This window comes from Pipra filicauda, unplaced genomic scaffold, assembly GCF_003945595.2.
Source record: "Pipra filicauda isolate LSUMZ 115617 unplaced genomic scaffold, ASM394559v2 scaffold101_size5749837_pilon, whole genome shotgun sequence".
Taxonomy (NCBI): domain Eukaryota; kingdom Metazoa; phylum Chordata; class Aves; order Passeriformes; family Pipridae; genus Pipra; species Pipra filicauda.
The window spans coordinates 3,996,371-4,020,154 of NW_024103452.1; the positions used below are offsets into that span (position 1 = coordinate 3,996,371).

The window sequence follows — 23,784 nt, forward strand, 5'->3', positions numbered from 1 at the left end:
GCTGAGGGTAGATATTTACTTTTCAGACACCTAAAAATATGTGTATCGATTCCCTCCTTTGTCATCTAAAGTGATAAATCTGTCGTAGAAACAGAAATGGACTTTTTTTTTCTCAGTTTAGCAAACTGGTACCTTATCAATGAGAAGAACAAACTGAAAGAAAGTGGTACTTCAAGTGAAGGGGATTAATGGGGCATCATCAGAGGCTGAGTTGTTAGTTCTGCTTCTGCTACAACCAGCCTGGTGAGCAGCATAAGCACATCAATTAGCCTCTTTGTACCTCGATTTCCTCATGTGTCAAAAAGGCACAGTGGAAAGATAATGCTATGGTACATGAACTTTGAGATGTCCAAGTGACAAGTGCTATTAGTAAAGCTAAGTGTGTTTGTGCATCAGAAATCTTGCTAACAATAGAGCTGTAAGAGATAGTGCTTGTGAAGTATTAAAAACTGAGTATTAATTGTCCACCTTTTGTATCCTTATAACTCATTCATAAAGGAATTTAGTGAATAATTATAGGATTATTCAACTTTAAGAAGTTCCACATGTGCTAGACAAATGAGAGACTCTAATGGTTACCTGCTAGAACTGACTGGTATTTTAACAGAAAGTTGAAAAACGTCAGGATTTCTGTTTTCAATAATTACTTGTTCTTGCGCAGTGATAAAAGTAAGTACAAACACCATTTTCAGGAACTTCTGCTGAGTGACATTAATGGTAGCCCAGTTGCACTGCTGGGTTAAGAGCAACAAGGTTCCTTCATAGGATGCTAAGATTAGAGATGTCTAAATAGCCTGTCCTAGGAGCTCAAGCACTACCACTGTCTTGACACAATCTGAGCTGAGAATTAAGAATCAAAAACATCTGATGTGATTAAATGTGAATTGTGAGTAGATTTTAAGAGTCAAATCAGAAAGATATAATCAAATCAGAATAAAAACTTGTGCATGGTCATATTTAAGAGGACAGTTCAACCTGTTGTACTGCTTTTGAGTGCAATAGTGAAATCTTCCCACCTCAGTGCAGGGGAGTGGACAAGCAGCTGTGTGGGGCTTAGCTGCCTACCTGGGTAAAACCACACTTGTAGATCTGCAACATGAATCAGAGAAAGGGAAGTAAAACCCTGTAATGACTGTGATACAGCTCAGTGAGAATGGTACATTATATGCAACTAAAATTGTCTTTAAAACTAATAAAAATAATTAAATTTAATTTTAAATTAAATATTTTAAAATAATGAATACTCTTCTCACTGCCTTAGAATGTAATTCTTCTGGTGTTTTTACATCTCAGCATACTTGTAACTGCCACATGAATTTTTTCATTAACATCTCTGTATACAAATTTGATCTGCAGTACTTAGTCAAAGAAATAGCATTATTCTCACAAATAGGTCCATTTTAATAAATTAAGAATTTGTGCATGAACAAATAGCCTTGCAAATAAATGATGCAGGGTTAGGCCCGTGGTTTTTTTATTCTCTGTAGGGTTATCGGAAAGAAATTTGAATGCACAATTACTGAAGCTATTCTGTACATGCAAGATCTGATGGTGATTATCTGGCAGCTAAATACCTAATCAACTTCCATGACTGCTCACACGCATACTGATTAGCAGCAGCTTCTATTTCTTCTCAGCTACACTAAAACAAATGATCTCTTACCAGCCAGTCCCTGTGTATTTATGTGTTATGATCACAATTAATGTACTGAATTCACCATGCAAGCATCGGGAAGACAAGAAAAACAAGCTATGATACCACATTCCTTTATCGATAGCTATAGTTATAGAAATATAATTCATGTCTCTCCAGGCAAAGCAGTTTCCCCATGGGAGAAGTCACTGTTACCCTAAGGATGACAATATCCAAAAGAAGGCCCTGCTTGCAGCTGATGACTTGCAAAAGGACGACAGGGCTGGTAGTTCAGGGCTCATTTTCAAGCCACCTGAAGGAATGGAGGAGCTTTTCTGCTGAAGTAATGGAGTACATCAAAACCCATAAGGAATAATACAGCCTATGAGATACAGTTTAAGACTTCTTGGGCCACAAGATGAGGAGTCGGGGTTGATGAAACTGTAGCTAGGTGGTGGTAGGGAAGGTGCTGGAAGGATATGTCCCTAGCCTGAGTGCTGCATGACATTGGGGTGGTGCAGGTACCTGTCCCGCTGTTCCTGCTGCTGCACAGCAATCGGAAATTGCAGCCTAAACAGGCAACCTCTTGTCCTGTAACAACAGCAATAAGCCTATCTACTTTGATGCTTTCATAGTCTCAACTCAGCAACTACACACTAGCCCTAGGACAAACTCTGTCCTTAGTTATAAAAACTTGTGTGTTTTAATTGTACATCAAAACCACATTTAAACACTGAACTGTTACTGAATTCTCAGCACTGCATCCTCACAGTACCTCCACTGAGTATTGCAATGGTCTATTCTCCTTCAAAAATATGCCCAAGTGAGATATCAAACATTCATTTTTAAACTGCCAAATGTAAGTGTTAAATTGACATTTCATCTGTAGACTCAAGCTCAAATGTGTATTATGGGTCAAGAAGGACAAAGGAGTTTGATCATTCACTATTTAATCTTTCAAGACGTCTTTCATTTCACCAAAGCTATTGAACAGGTCTGAATCTTCTTCCTAGGGCTCATAATCTGTGTAAAGACCCCAGTTCACAAATTTAAAGCCAGCAAAGACAGAAATCTCTGTATTACCCATGGGGCTTATAAAGTGTTCACCTTTAAACAATCCATACTACATCCCAAGATATGTGATTAAGTGAGAAATTTTTACTGTGAAGCATTAACAAGTATAGGTAGATCCCTTTATAGATGCCTTGCAAAAGTATTCTTGCATAGAGTTTAACACATTCAGGATTTAGGAGGTGGGGTTTGTCCATTAGGTGGCACCAAATTTTTCCATATCTATGGAAACTGTAGGCAACAGAGAAGCATTTGTCTGCTAGTTGCTGTCAGGTGCTCTCCTGGATAGTCTCCTTTCAGAGACAGAACCCCTGAGATGGCACTGCAGCCCATCCATGTGCATCACTGATGGGTATTCATCCAGACAGAGAAGTGTGTGCTTCAGCCTGTGTTTAACTAACCACTCGTCCAGTTTAAAGCTGGTTTTATCATATCTACCAGTCTGTCTGCATCATACTCAACAAGGGTCACTGTCATGCTTGAAGATATTTCCAGTTCTTTCTTTGTATCTTCACTCTTTCCTAAACAGTGGGAAGTGTTTTTCTTCTCTTAGGTCCTCTACAGCTACTCAATCAGAAGAAAGCCCCTACTTTTCAACTAATCAATCAGTTTCTATTGTATGACTTTCAGAGCTCTTACTATCACTGTAAAAGGCTGATACCTTTGTGAAAAATAAGATGAAAGATTTATCTTTTTTCTTTAGTACTGTCTAAGACCAAAACTGTTTCTATTTCCCCATCAGCATCAGTCATGAGAGTCCCTTCCTAGAATTTTGCTTCCTTTTATCCTCTCTTTCACACACTTCTCAGGAACTCTCAGTTCTTTCTATTCAGTTACTTCAGACCCATCTGAAAAGTATAATCAGTAAATGTAATACATAACTTTGCTTTAGTTAGACATAAGTCAGTGCTTATTTCTACTTAGCAGTTCCAAAACTGTCTGTTTGAGCAGCAAATGTATGAATTATATGGATTGATTCCACTTCACCCACACTATGACAGAACTCATTTAGCAAGCTTAGTGCTCACACAGTGATGAACATTGCCTGGAATGACTCATTTCCTTTTACTGTGTCATCTTAAAGGTTAATTTCCTGGGGTTCTGTTCAGCACATTATCTAGTAAATAAGAAATAATGAAACCTCCTATTCACTGAGGTGACTGGTCAGCACCTCTAAATGGCCCTGTCATTGCATTTGAGCAGGTAAATAGCACTCGTCTTTCCCATGCAAATAGATTCTAATGTTGAACTCGTATGATGAATATGAATGACGGGCATGGGAGTTTGATTTTCACCACACTGCTTTCATTTGTTCTAGTAGTAAGCAGATCATCCCAAAGTCCTTTTTATCTCCTGCTTGCCCTTTTTTACCTTGTGCCTACCATAATGTGCGGTCCAACTCTCCAACATAGAGCTGTGCCATATTTATTTTGCATTTGTAATCCAGTCTGACTGCACATGAATAGTGTACAAGCTCACAGGCCTGGGCTAAGGCAACCTCAGTGCTGCTGTACAATACAGTAGTTGTTAAAAGTCTTCTCTAGGCTCTGATAAGAAGTGGTCAGAAAGAGGAATTGCCTCTCAAAGTTGAACCCTCATAGAGCGGACGGTACCAAAACTAACCCTGCTGGACTGGGTATCTTTGAAGGCTATTCCAGACAGGCTTCTTCCTGACATGTGCTGGTTTGGAATGGGAAGGGAGCAGAAAGGTAGCACATGAGCAAGTAAAAAGATTCCATATCTCTTCCCTGTGTCTTTATTGCCAGTCTCTTCTTGTAGATCTCTGGCTCTCTACTCTGTCCTTACTGACCTCTTAGGAATAAATTTATGAAAAGGAAAAAAAAATCAAACCAAGCAAACAGAAAATCCTTTAGTCTTCCAAAGACTAAGAGAACTACTATAGTACAAGCACTACTCTTGGATGATTGCTCTTTCTCATCAAATTATCTGTATCATCTTTAAGGCCTGGTGGACTTTTTAAGACTTAATACTTCTTAGTCATTAGCATGCCCTTTTGGTTTGGCAGCAATGAGTTCCCAGGGGAAGGTCCCTTACAGTAAAAATTTATAGGCATATGCATAGTATTACATAGGTAGGTGGGTCTTCAGTGGAATTCTTCATTCTACCCATGTTTGGTATTCAGAAGTCAGCATAGAGGTGTAGGCTTATCACTCTGTATCCTTGTGCAAACTTCACCAAAAGTGAAAATTAGTTTTGCTGTAGTTCCATATTACCAGAAGGCAGACACTTTTTTCACACCTTTTTCCAGTGAAATCTTACAAGTCAAATGGTTAAAATTCAATTTAAGATCTAAATGAAAGTATAGAGTCATCCTGCAGTTTTATTTTGGACTGACAGTGCCCACATCCAAGCAGAAAGATTAAAATGTTATAAACATAGGAATAAGGTACTTATTAATTTGAAAAGGTCTGTCATGTAGAAATACAACAATGAACAATCCCTTTTGCTAAAGTCAATGTAATACACAAAATTTAAAGCAAATTCAGTTGGAATGAGCATCACAGTCCTATGACTGGAGCATTTTGCATTTTCATTGGAAATAATTTTTAAGAAAGCTCCTGTTTCATAACTAGATGGTTTGGGTGATAACAGGAACATGTGCAATACTGCCAGGAAAAAATGTACATGAGATCAAGAAAAAGTAACTGTGCTGAACTTCTGCAATGCCTGTTAATGTCAGCTGGGGGAGAAACAGCTCAGCACCTCTAACTTTTCCTTGGCACTTTGCAACATACATCCTAAGAAAACACATAAGAACTTGTCAAGAGGATCAACTTTAGATGTTGAAGAGGAAAATCACTAAATATAAGTCTATGCCCAAGAGCAAAGGCTTCAAAATCACAACTCTTGATTCAATTGTACATGACAGAGAAAGTCTTAATGAAAATTCCCTCGTTATAAAATGTAAATATACATTGAAGTGTAATATATTTTCAATATTTGCCCAATATCAAATTTAAATATACAGATAATACACTTCTACCTAATTACCCTGTACAGAGCCCTCAGAATAAATCCTGTGGATGCCCTAGCATACAAAGAATTGTTTTCAGACCATTTCTTTTTATTTATTTTAACATCACTGACATCCAAACCCTATTACTGTGAACACTTAGTGTGTGCCCTATGTGTGGTACATTTCTTGTGTTGCCACGTTTTATGTTAATAGTGCACACAAACAAAAATAGTGAGCAATTAGTGGCAGCCGAAATAAAAGTATAGGAATGTTTAAGAATACCCCTTCCCCTGTATCCATAGAAAAAAAAAGACAGGAAATTTTACAATTGAGGAATATGAAACCACTTCATTTTTGTCACTATCAGATTCAGGGGACTACCTGCTACTTACTGGGAATGACATTATAACATTCTTTATAGCTCTAAATCATGTAGGGATGCTGTGACTCCGAGAAATCCATGGTCATAATCAGCATGGAAAATAACAACCCACTGTTTTATCTAGGTTATCTTCCCAGTGAACATTTTAATGTATTTGTTTCCCTGTTCAGTCATAAGGATTTGCTACATTACGTGACATTCTGTCTCAGGTGAATTCTTAGCCTGCAACTGTGCAGTGCAACACAAATTGCAATACAGATCAGATCAACTATAATTCATTTAAGATACGTCACCTGGCAATGGTTTTTCTGATTTTCCTCAAAAATGCAAGATGCTTATTGAGAGGAGGTAAGCATCCCTTGGAAAGAACAGGAGAATGTAATGTGCTCATGTCTTTACCCAGCACAATTTATCATACCTGTACTGTTTATCACGATAACTGAGAGCAATGGAATGAATTGCAGGAAATTTAACACAGATATACTAATAAATATGCAAGAATTTGGGCCTTAACAGCAATAGTTGAATGCTTCTGAATCTGTTGGTATGATCAATACTTTTAATGAATACTATGTTAGCTTTTAGACTTTCAAATACACAAGCTATCCTTTCATGTTAACTATCATGAAGAAAAGTACTAAAAATTGGTTAGACAGTGTTGAAACTAACATTGTGTCATGAATAATCAATAGTGAATGTTAAAATCTGCTCTAAAGTTTTGAAATGCAATATTTTTTAAAGTCTTTCATAGTATTTCCCCAGGACCTGGCTGCAGAACTTTCTTCTGTACCCTCATATGAAATACTGAATGCAACAGAAAACCTTCTCACAGGAGTACAACATACTGGCTTAAAGCAAGCTGACAGTCAGTGAAGAATAATTCATCTTCCTATTTTATTATTTGCTTTTATTTATTTATTATGTATTTTATTAAGACTGTAATGGGATTCTGCTTATTGCAGAATTTGTGAAGTGTGCATTAAAACCCCTAGTGTAACATAATGATCCAGATTTCATCCTTCTTTCCCATTCCCTGTTCTTGAGGCATTTAGCTGGTCATGTGCACACATCATCAAAAATTAATTCAAAGAGGGTATTCCTTTACTGGAAAACATACAATTTGGGATCTAGATATGGAAATTTTATGTCTCAGGTTAAACCGATCACTACATGCTGTGGATATTTGGCCTCACAACAGCAGTTGCAAAATTATGTATTAAATAAGGATGGGACTAATTCTAACTGAAAACTGTTGTTTTAATGTAATAAAAAGCTAGATCCAAGTAAAAATAGAATGTTACCAACTGCCCATTTTTAATGAAATTCAATAGCAAGCAGCACCATTTCAAACACGGGTCTCCTTAGAAGTAGAATTATCTCAGTAATTCAACATCAACTGTGTTGGGAAAGGACCAGAATTGAGGTTTCTTGCTCCCTTGGCAGGTACTGAACCATTACATTTTCACACAAAACCAGTTAGGATCAGCTACACTATATATTTGATGCCTTGGAAATATTCTACATGTTTTAGATGCAGTGTGAACCACTTCACATACATTGCGTCCTTTCAGAGATTTAAGCGGAGCTCAGACCCTGGAGAACTTGGTTGCTATCTGCCCATGTCTGCCAGACACCAAGGTTGGCAGTCTGAAATCTCTCTGTCTTCAAGTATTTTACATTTTACATTCTACTTTGCTTCTGCAAAAGGAAATGTCAGTACATGCTGACCTAAAAATGCTCATTCTATCATGTATCACTCATGAAATCTGATCTCCAGCATCCAAAGGAAATAGCTTTATGATTATTGCTATCTTACTGAGTTGAATGCAGTTGTCTGCAAAGCCTTGTATTTTCTAATAAATTCCCAACAACCACCCAAATCAAGAATAATTCCATTTTTTCCAGAAGTGATAAAACAGCATACTTTCCTACTTTTCAGGCAATATTTCAGGAAACAAATTATTCTTTTTTTAATTAGAAACAGTTCAAAGATCGAAAAGGTCTGTTATCAGTCACTTTCACCAAGGTTTAAATGAAATCCAAAAATACATTTTGATTTTTAATATTTTTTTCACCAAAAGGTTTTTGTTTCATTGGAATGTGGAACATAAATAACGATTTGAGACTCAATTTCTGCTTGATTAAATGTTTTCAAGCTTTAGTCACTAATAATTTAGATAATTTGCAATTCAATATCTTCAACTGCAGTTGAATTTTAAGTTACATTATTACATTACAAGTACACTTAATGTAGCTTTTTTTCAGGCTTTTCATACAGAAATGTGAAGTCATAACTATCTAATTTTATGTGAGAAGCCTCAAACATATATTATCATCAAAATTACAAACCTGGATAAAGAGTAATCATTTTTTAATCAACATTTTGCTCTGTTTACTGTCAAATTATATGATCACCTGTTTATTTTGTCTCAAAAAACCTGACGACTCCTATCCAAGATTTTCCTAATCATACCTTATGGATGATCTAATTAAGTTTTTGGAATGGAACATGCTTCAAGAAATTTGAAATAAAGCCTTTTTGCAGGTTTTTTTGAAAGTCCTCATAGTGTTTTTCTTTCTTTAAGCTGACTTCTAAAACATTTTTTGTATTTACTTACATAATGCTGTTACTTTGTAAGAATGTTCTTACTTACTATTGCAAAACCGATTGCAGAAAATTATTGTTTCCTTCTTTGAGTTTCTTTACCCTTTCAGTTGAATAAGAAAATCACTGTGTCAGATCAGATTAGGTCAGAGCAAAGTACAGTCCAGTTCAGCATCTCCTCTGAAAACAGTTCATACCAGATGCTTCAGAATTTGTTTAGAAAACTTTGGAAAATCTAGAATAACTTGATCACACAACTAATTTTTTTTAACCTAAGTACCTCCAGAGGTTTGTTGATTTAATTTAAGCAATTTAGGAAACATTTTGTTTACCTCTATTTCCTCTCCGTGTGTTACTCGATACCTACAGAAAAGAGACGCTTTGTGTATGTGCCCGTGTCACTTTCAAAAACACTGAAGGCGAGTTCTGTGACAAACCATTCCAAATTTGTGTCCAAGCCATCTAAAAGACAGATAATGTTCTACTCTGACAATCCACTTCCATTAGTTCATCTTTCTTAAGGGTAAATTGTTAAGAATTGTTAATAATGTTCCTTATGGTCTTGAAAGACTAAATTTGCGTACATCTATCTAGAAAATATTTTGAAAAAACAAGTGACTAAAGAAAGTCTGCTTGCTGCAGTACTTAGTTTTACAGGCAGAAAAATGGGCTGTCTGTAATCCTCTTTACTACTGAGAAGTGTGCCTTGCAAACAGCTAACACACCACCCCCAAGAGAGTCAGTGACAGTGGTTGTTTGTTCACCTGACTTTCAGCAGAACAAACCCTGACTGGGGACAGTTTGCCTTGGGCCCTGGATATTTGCTATGTTTTACATCAATAAAGCACTCCTTGGAGTGGCCAGGCTGGTGTAATGTTCTTGGAGATCCAGACTTCAGGAATGGAATTGAAGGTTAAAATTGCCACATGTAGACACAAAATGTTTTAATACACTTTTCGGAATCCAAGGGCAGGGAAAATTGTCCATAAGGGCATAGCTTTATTTAACTTCCACTTCAAGATGACCCTCACTTTGATTTTTTTCACACCGCAATCACATCAGACTTTTAGTCTGCAAGTTTCAGTCCACAGTAATCTGCACAGTTGGAAATCGAATTATAGTATTTTTAGCTTCCCAGTTCACTGGGAAGTCACTATCAAACAACACAGTTCAGTGGTTATGCAAAAGGCTTTTTCACGCTGTAGTAAGGTTTTTCTTCAGGAATGCCCACGTATGTGAGCCCAAATAGATATTCCTTAAAAACATTCAACAGGAAATTCCCAATTTTGTTTTATGAGATGTGCTACATCTTACCTAATGTAAGCATGCAGCATCTAAATTTTAGGTTGTTAGTGAGCCAGTTCTAAAAGAAATACCTAAGTTCCCTACACTATCAAGGCAGACAGGAGGGTGCGTTTGATAACTTCCACTGGTAAGATGAATTGCCTTCAGTTTAGGTACCGAAGGATTTACATTTTCTGTTTTCTTTGTAAATCTGCTATACAGAAGCTGGCCCTTGAAAACGGAAGACAAAAAACAGAGCAATACAGGCACATATTTTTGATGCTTCAAGTGGAAATTCAACTCTCTTTCAGCACCCACAGCAGCTGCTATGCAAAGGGGCAGGCACAGTGTCTGTGTGTCTCCTTGCTTGAGATATTTGCCTGTATATCAAGTACAACATGATCTAGAGAACAAATCTCCTCATCTATCTCTTGAAATCCCAGACAGACTGCCTTTGTTTGCCTAAAGTTGGAGTTTTATCCCTGAACTTCTTGGGACCAGTAACTAAACCCATCACTATAGATGAGATTCTCTGTGCCTGCCAAGTTGGCTCTGCACTCTGTATTCTTCTCTCCAGTGTTGGCCAAACCAGAAAAGTCACAGCCCTCTTGTCACCTCTGCCAGTGCATATTGGGGACATACCTACATCTTCTGACAAATACTCATCCATTTGATTTTAATATAGTGTTATAAAGTAATATAGTAATGCCTGGCCTGCACCCATGTCTCTGATGTAAGAATGGACAGATCATACTAAAAATAATGGAAGAAGGAATTAAACTCTTTTATAAGGCAAATGAACCTTAAAATATTGCTTTAAGCAAAGCACATCCTACATCTGTTCAACACACTACATTTCTTCTTCCTTCGCAGTATCAGAATATAGCAAGAAACTTTCAAGAAGAGTAAGAGGGGAAGATTGGGACCACATGGATAGGTGGTATCTGTCAGTGTCTGAGGAAGAATCTCAAAGAACTCATGATGTGTGTGATCCCAGAGGACAACAGAGAGCTGCATGGTGTTAGCAGGAGCCGAGAGGAAAGCTCTGTGGGTAGTCTGATGACAGTGCTGCCTGCTGCTCTTTCTGCTGTGCTCAGAGAAACAGGGCTTCAGGCACATTCTCTGGAAGCACTGAGGACTCTTTCCAAGAAGTAGCCAGATATTCTTTCTAACAGGAACTGTTCGTCAAGGTCCTGAAAAATAACTGCTGTCAAAAGCAGTGTGCCTGATAATTACTAATTGTATAGCTCCATGAAAGTACTTTACAATAGCTAGTAATACTTTCTAATATGATCTTAGTGGAATGTTATTGAAAGCTAGTTCTGACACCAATGACATTTACCAGTGATTTTCCACAATTTCTGTTATAAACCATCTGATGAGTGCTTTTAGCCTGACCTTTGTGATGGTTCTCCACTCTGGAATGTCTAGTCATTGTGTTTGCATCTTCTCTCTGCTTGAAGCATCCAGGTTATTTAGCTTGTCTCTATAAATCAGACTTACCTATTTAAGACTAAACAAAAACTCCCCATAGAGGTATTTTGATGAAACTATTTATTTGTTATTAGGAATCCAATTTCCTGGTGCAATTTGTATGACATGCCTTTTCCAGTAAAATTGGTTTTCAGCAATAATTAATTGTTCAAGTTATTTTCAGAATTCTTGATCATAAAAAAGGTATAAACCATACTAAGTATATGGCATAACAAGGCTAAATGCAGGAATGAAAAAATCTGTAACTGATGTTATGCAAGAGGCCATATTTTTACTGGTCATAATACATATTAATTTCATGCTGCTTTCTCACAGCATTACAAAATTTATAAGTGCTCCATAAGTTTTCTCTTCTGCTTTAGATAAAATAAAAAAGATCCTGAAAGCTCAGTCTTTACAGCTGTTCAACTACTTCCTAGATCCAAGTTACTCTCTAACACCTTTTTTAAGTGTTGATTTTTATTGCAGGAAAATTAAATATACAGCAATAGCAGTTCTGGGCAGAAACATTACAAACCCATATTACCTGGTTTATCTCACTGGAACTGGTATTTGAGGTATAGAAGAAGTTTTCTGATGAAGTATCCTTGTAAAATCCAAGTTGCATCATTCTGACACCATAATATTAATCTCCATAAACTAGATGCCCTATATTGTGAAGCAAGGAAAAGTATTATTTTCTAAATGTGTTTCAACTGCCACAAAACAGATTAAGTAAATAAAGTTGTGGACAGTGTTATAGTAACCAGCTCCCATAAATTTCCAAGCCAATTGTTTATACTGCTAGTCTCCCACTTCTTTCTGTAAGTGCCACATAGCTGCTGAAACAATTGTCATTAATTCTGGTGATTCTTATTTCACCTCATAGCTTAGAAAATGGCCAAACTAAACCCTCAGTACCACTCAACTCCTGCCATATCAAGAACAGAATTGACACCACTGTCAGTGGAATTGCTAAACCAGTGTGAGAAAGGTTTCTGTCTTCCTTCTTACTCATTCTGTCAGTATGAGGTTAATTGCAACATCTAAGTTGGGTGCCCTTTCTGCTAACTTAATTTCCCTTTTAAAAAATAATTTCTAAATATTTTTTATATGCTGAATGCCCACTGCCACACTTAGCAAGAACAACATTACACATTTTATTACTTATTATTTATGTGAAAGAAGTACAATGCAGAACATAACACATGGATAAGAGGAGCACAACAATGCAAGTGAAGATTTACAGATGATAGGGGGCATTTATGGGTTTGTTTCGATTGTCCTTTCTAAAGAGCTTTAGGGCAAAGCTTACAACCCAGTGATTGTATCGCCTGTTATTTTATGCACACTGACTTTGATAAAGACAGTTTCTGCTGGGACAGTTAGACCTGAGCCTGTAGCCCAGAGGATATGTTGAGAGCAAGCTCACTTCTCTTTTGATCGCACAGAAGAACCATAGACAGCCCAATAAATCACTAGGACTAATGCTCAGAGTGCAGGGTAGAGTAAATTCTTTGTTTTCTCCAATGCAGTAATAAATTAAAGCAGTCAAACTGCAAAATGGAAGTGCAGGACGGGAGGACTATTTCTGTTCTTTTGAGACCTGATCCACATTTTCTTTAGAATTTTTCCTTCCCTTCTTGTCTTCCTTTTAATTTCTTTTCATCATTTTCCAGCTTCATCACGTAATCTACTTTCTGCCAAAAGTGTAATTATCAGAGGGACTCAAGAAGGGATGCTGGTTCTTCACTATCTTTGCTTCATGGGGACTGGAAAATCTCTTTTCACTGTGATGCCCTGATCAATGTTTCCAATTTTAGCTGGCTAAACAGCAAGTAGTGCTCACTAAAGAGTTTTTAAAGTTCGGAAGATCCAGCACCTACTGCACTTCCTGGTAAATGACCAAGACCGGCCAGTGTTATCCTTGAACCCATCTATAACTCAGGGGTAAGAGGGAAGTGTGACAAGAGTAGGAAGAAGGATAGTGACTTATTGCTTCTCTTTTGGTTTTTCAACTATTTAGGTGTCCATGACCATTCCAGTCACATTGTGTTTTCCAAGCAACATGCAAAGCACGTCTACGTTATGACAAGAGATAGCTTTGGTAAGATGGACAGCCATTACACATGCTATTGCCCTTGCAAAAGACCTTCTGAAATGGTCTGATCTTGCTATTCACCACTTGGTGCTATTCAAAGTAGCCCCAAAATATCTCAAACAACCTGCAGAAAAACTGTTAACACTTTCTTTATAATCCTTTCATTGACTGGTCAATAATCCAGTTGCATGTCCCCCTGCCCTTCTGAGAAGACTTACAATAAATTTTGTGTTTCCAAAGCTACTAAATAACATACTTTAAGATGACAAGGACTTAAAAACTTGAAAAGCTGTGATTGAAAACTTATGATCTGAAAACACATGAAGGAAAGATCCTTGGAGCATGGCGGAGGTGAAACAAGCTCTGGAAGCTACCTAGTTGGCACTTTTACCTGGAGGAGTAAGAAAGCTGCCTGTATTTAAAGTTGTCATTGCCCAGAACTCAGGAAATACTTTGCAGATGATACTAATATTCCAACAGCCTGTCTCCAATATTGCTTATGGCCAGATCCATCTTATTTATACTAGAAAACCCACATTCCCCATCTCTTCTCTAGTCTGCTCATTAGGCTTATTTACATTCTCCTCAGATGAAGCACTGTAGGTAGTAAAAATACTCTTTTTCTCCAGGTAATGCAAATTTTGTCCACAAAGGATTGCTCACACACCATGAACCTGTTGTCTGTCTTTCATCTTTCAGTTGCAGGCTTCCCTAGACTTAAAGTTTCTACACAGGGCTCTCATAATTCTAAGTCTCTCTTATTTCAGTTGGTGTTCAACTGATTGGTATTTTGTAGTAGATTTTTACCTAAAATAGCACTACACTCTTCAACATCATATATATCTTCTTATACCTTTATCGTAATTTTCTTTTTTATTAACTACCTGTCATGGAAATAATGAAGAAGTGTAGTAATGATACTTGGATGCATATAGACAAGAGTCCCAGTGAGCCCTGATTTTTTATTCTCTGCCTTTGAAGATATTCTCAGTATACATTCTTCTATTATGAAGCCTGAGTGTATGGGATGCTGGAAGTGAACTAGGTCAGAAGCCAAAGTCCACACTATGTGTGAGAGTTGAAGAGCATTCTGGTTAAGGCAGGCTTCTGACACGGCTTCCTGGGTCTGCTTCCTTCATCAGAGAACTGAAGGTGGGGAGTGGGGAACTAGGCTGCTCTCTGAAGTCCATGGGGGTAATACAAATAGCTTTTTTCTCCTCTCTCCTATCATATTTCACTGCGTGTGGAAATCACATCCCACTGGTCTAGATGTTGCTCTGTTTTGTCAGTAATAGCATGATATTTTGGCACACCCTGTTCATCTCATGTGTCATTCCTGGTGTGGGAAGCTGCATGGCGGAAAGCAGTGAACATGCTTCTTCCCACACTGGCTTAAGATTTGAGATAAAGTGTTCTTTGACACTGTGTCCATGGCTCTAAGAGATAATAAGCTGTGCCATCACATAATAGTCCAAAGGAAGGCTCTTAGTTTCAATTTGAGGAATGATTCTAATGTTATTTGTCCTCGCATTAGGGCACTAGAGAGAGTGAGTTGTGCACCAAAGGTTCTTCTCACAAAAGTAAATTTTGACACTTGAATATATAAGAATATGTAAGTTTTTTGAAAGACGAAGGAAAAAGATACATGAATAAGTAGGGATAAGAGGAATGGGGAGACTTCAGTTTTATTTCCTGAAGGCATCTTAAAGTTCTGAGATTGTATAATTTTCTAAAGATGAAAGAGAGCTCTGGCATTCCCAGTAAAGACCCACTCATTCAAAATACTCTCCTGAGGGGAATTGGCCATGTGGCCTGGGGAAATTCCAGCACAACTAAAGGCAACCAACCAATTTAGAAAACTGACCACCTGTGTCTTAGCAGATGAATCTAAGTCTAAAAGATACTGAGTGCATTTAAGAACTCCTTGTCAATCTTCATAGTTTGGTGCTGAGGACATTGCATGTGCTTTTACTTACTATTGAACCTGCCATCAGGGTGCAGGTGGCTCTTAGAGGACCCTCACAGGAACAATGTATCTTGCATCCCGAGGACAGTGGTTATTAATCTAAATCAAAACAAGTGCTTAGGAATTGGACTGAGGGGCAGGACACCATTAACTACCACAGAACTCTCACACAGCAGTGCATTTTCTCTTCTCTGACCTACTTATCAGCTTTAACAGGGTGTCATTATCTTTCAGTGTCTGTACATACATCAGGTAGTTTTCCTTATAACATTATTGAGCCAGCTTCAGGATGGGGAAGTTTAAAATATCCTGGTGGCATGCATATTTTTATTAAATTATAAAATGCAAAATTCAAATGAATTGAATAGCATGTATCTTTAGCTAGAATGGACTCCTTATATTCTAAAATTTTGCAGTGAAGGCCTGTGACTCATAAGGTAGGTGGCATTCTTCCAAGTTATGTTAGAACTATTGTATTATTATATTTGCTGTAAAAGAGAAACTGAGAGTGCTATTTCAACATTTTTAATAATGAGAGTTTTTGTCTTCACTATATATGATTTTCCTGTTTTTAAGCCTGTGAAGATATTTAAATGAGGCACACATATTAAAAATAAACATGCACACAGGCAAGTTAGCAAAAATCTGACCAGTGTCAGGGTTGCTGTTGAGTGGAGTGTTAGCAAAGGCAGTAAGATCACCACAAATCAGGATCACCATTAGCTTTTAGATCATGCAAGTTTCCCAGAATTGCTAGGAGACTGAAAAGTCAGGGAATATCTTTATCTTGGTCAACATCAGATGGCCTAACCATTGCAACATAGTTTGCCTGGCTGATTGAAAATTCAGAACAAAGACACCTGTGGTTCATCAATTCCCAGGCTCTCCACTCAGCCTATTGAAATGGTCCAATAAGAAAACTGGAATGCTGAGAGCATCCAGCGAATTTAAACAGTTGGTCACACACATTAACGTTTTATTTCTGCTCTTTACTCTAGGTTCTTCTGTTTCTGAAAAATGCTGGCTGAAATGCCATTCACTCAGTAGATTCACCAGGTGGAATATAACTGAACTGTTTCTGTCAACATGAGGGAGCACAGACACATCTATCAAATTGACACAGTCCTTGCACTTGATGAGCTCAGTGGAATGAGTCTTCCACCTCCAGTTTTTGTTATGCCAGTGAGTGATGAATCAGAGATATTTTTGACATCCTAAAGCAATTCAAGGTGAGAGAACCAAGAAGACTGGTATTTGCCAGTCAGAACTATAAATAAACTTTTTCAGCACTAAGACTCCTCCAAAACTATCTAAATAGGCTGAAATTTTATGGACTGCTATTCCCTAAGGATAGGAATGCTATCTGTATTTTAAAGTGTGTAGTTTATTTATATGCAGTGATACAGACAGCAGGTAGGAGTTTGGTTTCCTTCATAACCACAATAAATCCATCCTTGCTCCTTATGCTATTGATAGGATTTTCAGACCTGACCCAGTGTTTTTCGAATTAGAGGAATTAATTAAGTTGATGGGATTTTTCAGAGTGACTCATGTTCTTAGAAAGGCTAATGAGTCAAGATATTAACTTGTAATTACATTAGTATATGCTTACTTGATGACTAGGTGTATACTCTAACTTGTAGTCACAGAGCTTTTCAATAGGAAAAGTGACTCGTGGTTACTACACAAAAATGTAATGTGTAATTGCATTTAGAGATAAAGACATAAGAAGTTTTCTTTATGTATTCTGTCTGTGATGCGAGAAACAACAAATCACTTGAAAAAGAAAAGAAGGACTATTGCGCCTCTATTTTCAGGCGCAATATCAGCAATGTTGGTAAGATCAGCAGTCTGGCTGGATTTACACGGATCAATATGAGAATGATTGAAGACCTCAATGCATTTTAGCATTTCTGGAGGGTAGAGGTTAATGGGCACCAGCCATATTTTCACTAAATCAACTACAACTCACAGTGAAGTAGCAAAATATTCTTTGTTGATCTGTGATAGCCACCTAAAATAACAAAAAGTAAAGTAGAGGCAATGCTTAAAGGTAAATGACAGTAAGAGGAAGTGTTTGTCTTGTATGTCATAGTAAAGGTACATTCTGCAGGAAGCATTTTTTCTCTCTGGCAGAACATTTGACACGTCAATACTAAAACATATTCGGAGACATTGTGTGGACAAATTCTACAGATGAAATACAGTGATTCTGATGGAGTTGATTTATGCCAACATACCCAAGTCTAGGATACTTTTATAAAGTTCAGATCAGAAACATGACTGAACATATGATGGGAGAATGAAACAAAGGAATAAATATTTTTACCGTCATATTCATCTTTCTATAAAATATGAATGAACCTTCAAAATACATTACATGAATAGACTGAAAAGCAAATTTCTATGTCAGTAGTTATTGTAAATCCAAGATGTACATTTCACTGCTGAAATGTACCTTTACAGTGAGTGAAGAACTTTTTTAAACTTCAATTTCCAGACAAATTCCTGACAACATAAACCACAAGACTGCAGATAATTCGAAGCAGTAACTGTTCATTCTCTTTCTTGAAATGTCCAGTCTTGGGGAAATGTTGAATAACCACATTTTCCTCTTTACTTGCTTGGTACTGAAACACTGCATGCATGATCTAGCACTGTTATGAAAGACCTACTTTTTTGTATGGAGGGAGCCAAAAAAAATACTTGCTTCAAAACACACTAAATTAAGGTCAATTCTTTCATCATTTGTGCACAACAAATAACATCATTCTATCATTTGATGAGTGAGATAATACCCATTCAATAAGAATGGCAGAATCAACTCTATAGGCCAAAAAGCAAGATATTTCTGTTGGTATGTATTTTCATTGACATTGGGATGTGTGAACTTTTTTTTATGTATCTCATTAAAATATTGGCAAAGAAAACACCAAGGATGTAAAAAGCCACAGGGTGAATGTAGGTGACACCGTTTTGTAAAACCCACAACATAATTAAACTATTCCTTGTAAATACATTCTTTAATCAATTTACAACGTTTTTCTATCTGCAAAGTATTTTTGATTTAATCATGACTTTTGTTGCATATTTACCATTCGGAAAATCTATGTGAATTGAATTCTGCCTGAGAGAACTATTCTTCCTACTTCTTTCTTTTTTTATTTTTCTCTGAATACCTGTCTTTATTAAAGAAATAAAAATAATTAGTTGAATGAATTAGAAACAAATATATTTTTTCTCATGGATAGACTGACATTTCAGATGCATACAGATATGAAACAGGGAACTAGAAAATGGCTATAAGAAGAAAGGAGCATTCATGTCTTCACAGACAGAAATAAATTAATAGACAGAATGATCACATTTCCAATAATCCTGGAAAATTTATTGATAACTAAGTCAGATTCATTTCATCTGGCTCTAGTTGCTTAAAAGATGATGTGAAGTTTAATGTAGTTTTCCTAAAGTAAATAAAATGTGGAAGAAAGTTTTAATTCTTGAAACAGACGGCTATGTTAGATGAAATAATCGCTCTTCTGTAGATACTTCCTCTCTGTTGCCTGTTAGGGCTGTTTGAATGATGATCTGAAACTGGACTAACATTAGGTCAGACAAATTCAATTAAGTATGACTTTAGGGAACTAAAAAAAAAAAGTTAGTGTGTGTAACTGCGGGACAACTGGATCTGTTGTCTATTTTACCTGTGTAACTAAGAAATGTAAGTAATCTCAGATATAGACACTTAGATGACCAAACCAGGTTAAAGATCTTCAAAAGAGCACATCCATGATATACGCTGGTGAAATACAGCCATGATATACAGTTGGACTCCAGACATATTACCCTATCCCAGAAGCAGGCAGCATGTTGGCACATGTTACACATGATGTAATATTATTCATCATGGCAATTCCCTTTGGCTATAGAAGTCATAAAATCACTTTCTATCAGTCCTTTTCTGCTTTAAGACTCATGGAGGTTCAGCCCTCATTCCTTGCATAAGATTGCATAGGTTGTGCAAAAGAAAATCTGTATTATAGAAAACTCCCAACACTCCCATCGTTCCATTTTTTGATGATGCATCTCTCTTACCTTCTGTTAACTTCCCCGTCTGCTCCGCATTGCCCCCAGGCAAGATCTTGGCAATGTAAGCTCCAATTTCCCCACTGCTCCCTGGAATTTCTTTCCCACCTACAACTCGGATTCCCAGTCCATTGCCTGTGATCAAAAGAAAGAGAAAGCTTTAAACAGAGATGAAACAATGAATAATTCACTGGAAAGAAAGGAAGAGCACAGGTCATCAGAGGTCACTGAAGGTATCACAAATAACTTCTGGCTATGGTTGGAAGACCAAGGTTAACTGCAGTTCCATCTGCCACTTTCCTGAAGACTTAACTTTGGGCAGATCTTCTTGAGTAACTACTGTATGACTGACATAACACAAATAACTGATTCACAAAAAATTACATTGAAGCTAAAACTATCTTCTTCTGACAACCTATTTGCAGTATTAATTAAATTGAATTAAATTGCTAGAAGTCCACGTGAAGTGTGGATTCAAAGGATAGCTTTATCATTTGCCTACAACATGCATGCAATTTAGCTGAAAAATTATAATAGCTGAGCTTTTAGAATCACATAATTGTGGAGACATTGACAGAGATCCTCGAGCTTGTTCTTCTAAGCAGCAAAGCATGTATTTTTACACTAATCTATACTTGGCAGATGCTATTATTTTTCTTAATTATTTGCTTTTAATTGACATCTTTTACATCTAAGGATGTGCAAGTTAACAAGATGGGAAAAGCCTACAATAAATCTGTGTAAAGCATCATCAAATCTTGTATATTCTCCCTTTTTTAAAAATTACAGAGATGAAAATATTTTCATCAGTCATTATTTTGGCTGGAGAGAAGCAGATCCCTAATCTCCCTATGCACAAAACAATGAGACTGAAAACAAAAGCTTAAAATACAGTATCATAAAGCTAATCTTATGCATTGCTAATTTTTCGTAGTCTTGTGGGTTTTTTTTAAAATACTTCCCATACTAGAAAACCAAATTTCTGCTTTGAAGAAAATTTCATATGAGATGATTGTCACTTTGATCTGGGAATATATAGGCTGACTTACCCACCTTTATGATAATGGTTAAATAATTAATTTTCGATTTATTAATTTTATAAGCCAAACCTGCTGAGTGATTAGAATAATCAGCTATAGGAAGGTCACCACACCACCTCTTTGCAAAGCTTTATCTTTTCAGATTAAGGTAAGGCTTTTTCCTCATAATGCTATTAGTGTTTAGTTTATTTCAGAAACAAGATTGCCACATTGAGTTTCTGACCAAAACAGTTTCCACTAGTTTTTCTATCCCAGTTTAGCTAAATCTATATCCTTTGTGCCTCAGCTTTCCTCATAATTTGATATTTTCCAAATATTTTCATTAAAGGAGACTGATTTTTCAGTGTAATTGGAACAACTCCATAGTTATTTTAAATTAACTACCTTATTTCACTGCAAATTGCATAATGTGAATGTGTACACCTACAAAAGCATTTAATCATAAGTCCATTCTTAGGATTTAGAAATTTATGTGGGCTGCTCTGCACAGATCAAACCCTACAGAAAGAGTCATTAATATGTTAGAGATATGAGGCTCACAACTGGCAACTATTAAGTCAGCAAATCCAATAAACAACTATTCTTAGGATACGACATACATAGGCAAGGACACAGTATCTTACTCTCAACTCACACAGTCAACATATGGAATTTTCAATATATCAGTAGGACTGGATGCTTTTCATCACAGAGGATAGGACGTCCACAGGGTCAAGGTTTTATCATGATACACTATACTGGCACCTCTACCTCTGGTAGCTTATTTGTAACAGAATGGCAGAGAAGCATATATATATATATTATTTGTCATATAAATGAGTGTACACATGATTTCAGAGGCAATCATATGGATACCCTTGCTAGGCAAATTTGAAAATCATGGCTGACATATTGATTTAGAGTTTGCAAATCTAAGGTGTTTGTCCATATTACTGCTAATAAAAGAAAGTATTCTCCCTGGTAATATATAAAGATTTTTATTCCTAGACATTTTGAAAGGGCTTGTGATTTTATGTTTTCTGGTTTTAGAGTCAAATGTAAGACTGACAGTATGTATTAGGTAAGAGTATGCTTGCTAAGGGACAATCACAGGCATGTGTGTGTGTTTGTGTGTGTCTGCGTCTGTGTCTTTGTTGTAAAAACATTACTAGAAGAAATATTTTAAGTTAAATTATGAAACATTCATTCTTGGTAGATAGAACAAATGACTTACTTTTTGCCCACTGAGCTCTAAGTGCTCTGTATTGACTGACAAAGAAATATTTCTTGGTTCTTGTTGTATTTTCTAATGTGAAGATGGGATTTCAAACCTGTTTATACTGTTTCTATTGAAAATATTGAGCTTACTACTTCTGTTTGAAATGACATTGCCCAATTTATCACCTTGAATGCAGATAGTTTAAAAGTATCATCTGTCATATGCTTTCTCAGATCTTTTTTCCCCTTGTTTTTTGTTTATTTTTTTACACTTTTGAGTCTTAATTTCCAACTCTCAGGCTATTTTGATATTACCAGACATTCATCTTTCAAATTTAGATTTTGAAACTAATGAACTACTGTTTTCTTCTTTAGAAGATACAAGACCAGTTAGGATGAGAAAGCAAATCACTGTGCTTTGAATAAGAGAGGGCACTTTTCTGAATTATGAGTATTGATTTCCATGAAAAATATCTTCAGGAAAACATCTCTTCAAAGGGGATTTTATACATTTAAGATCCAGTGCTTTTTAGAATCCTTCAAAGGAAGACTGTTAATTAATTGCAACTGTTTTTACTGATGTCCCAAGGCTGTGATCCTATTCTCCCATCTAATCTTAAGTAAAGCTTTAGGATGCAGCATGCTAAGCTAAAAAAAAAACAAATAACCAAAACCAATCACCCAAAACCACCATAACCCAAACCCCAACAAGATAGATCATGCAACTAAGTTGATTTTATACTTTGATAAACAGAAAAAAATAAATATGAATACTAAATCATTCCAGTTAGCTCGTGAGCCACTGATTTATACAGCTGAATATATGAACTTTGAAGCTTTAGGTCACCTGCCCAGTAGATGAAAGAAAGGTGGTGGATGAAGTTTTTCTGGATTTTACTGTGGCTTTTGATACCAGCCCTCACAGCATCCTTATGGACGAGCTGTCCAGCTGTGGAATGAGTGGGTTCACATTGTGCTTGGTGACAAACTGGATGTACAGCAGAGCTGAAAGGGTTGTGGTGAATGAGGCTACGTCTGGCTGGTGACCAGTCACCAGTGGTGTTCCTCAGGAATCAGTTCTAGGGCCAGTTCTGGTAAATATATGTGCAAAGGGTCTGGATGCAGGAGTTGAATGCACCATCAGCAAGTTTGCTGGTGACAAAAAAATAGGAAGTGCTGTTGACTCCCTTGAAGAACAAGAACTTTTTCAGAGAAATCAAGGCAGATTGGAGCATTGGGTTATGATTAATGGGATGAAATTTAACTAGTGGAAATGTTGCAGCCTATAACTATAACACTGGGCACAAGTATAAATGGGGAGACTGTAGATCAGCCCTGCAGAGAGAGATCTGAGGGTGCTAGTCAGCAGCAGCTCCATGTGAGTCAGCAGCGTGCCCAGGCAGCCAAGGGGGCAAACTCTGTCCTGTGGTCCACCAAACATAGCATCACCAGCTGGTCAAAAGAGTGATTATCCTACTCTGTTCAGCATTGGTGCAGCCTCACCTTGAGCACTGCGCACAGTTCTGGGCCCCACGATTTGAAAAAGATGTGCTTGAATGTGTCCAAAGAAGGGCAACAAAGCTGGTGAAAGTGCTGGAAGGAATGTCCTATGAGGAACATCTGAAGGTTTGGGTTCATCAGGTTTGGAGAAGAGGCTGTGAGAGATGACCCCATTGCTCTCTACAGCTTCCTGAGGAGGGGAAGCGGAGAAGGAAGTGCTGAGATCTCCCTGTTATTCAGTAATAGGACTTGTGGGAATTGTTCAAAGCTGTACCAGGGGAGGTTTAGACTGAGAAGGTGGTCAAAGACCAGAACGGCTTTCCTTGAGAGGCGGTCAATGCCCCAAGTCTGTCAGCGTTTAAGAGGCATTTGGACAATGCCCTTAATTGACACAATGCCCTTAAAACTTTTGTTCCACCCTGAATTGCTCAGCAGCTGGACCAGATAATTGTTGTAGGTCCCTTCCAAC

At 37.1% G+C, this 23,784-nt stretch overlaps 1 protein-coding gene across 11 annotated transcripts in view; it reads right to left on the reverse strand.

Annotated features, from left to right (window-relative positions):
- The window catches only part of PCLO (piccolo presynaptic cytomatrix protein), a 340,916-nt gene that overhangs the window by 102,906 nt on the left and 214,226 nt on the right, over window positions 1-23,784 (reverse strand). For all 11 annotated transcript variants that reach the window (XM_039388718.1, XM_027711469.2, XM_027711472.2 and 8 more), the window contains exon 10: window positions 19,588-19,713. In XM_039388718.1, the coding sequence (XP_039244652.1) occupies window positions 19,588-19,713 (126 nt within the window). The remainder of the gene's footprint in view (window positions 1-19,587; window positions 19,714-23,784) is intronic.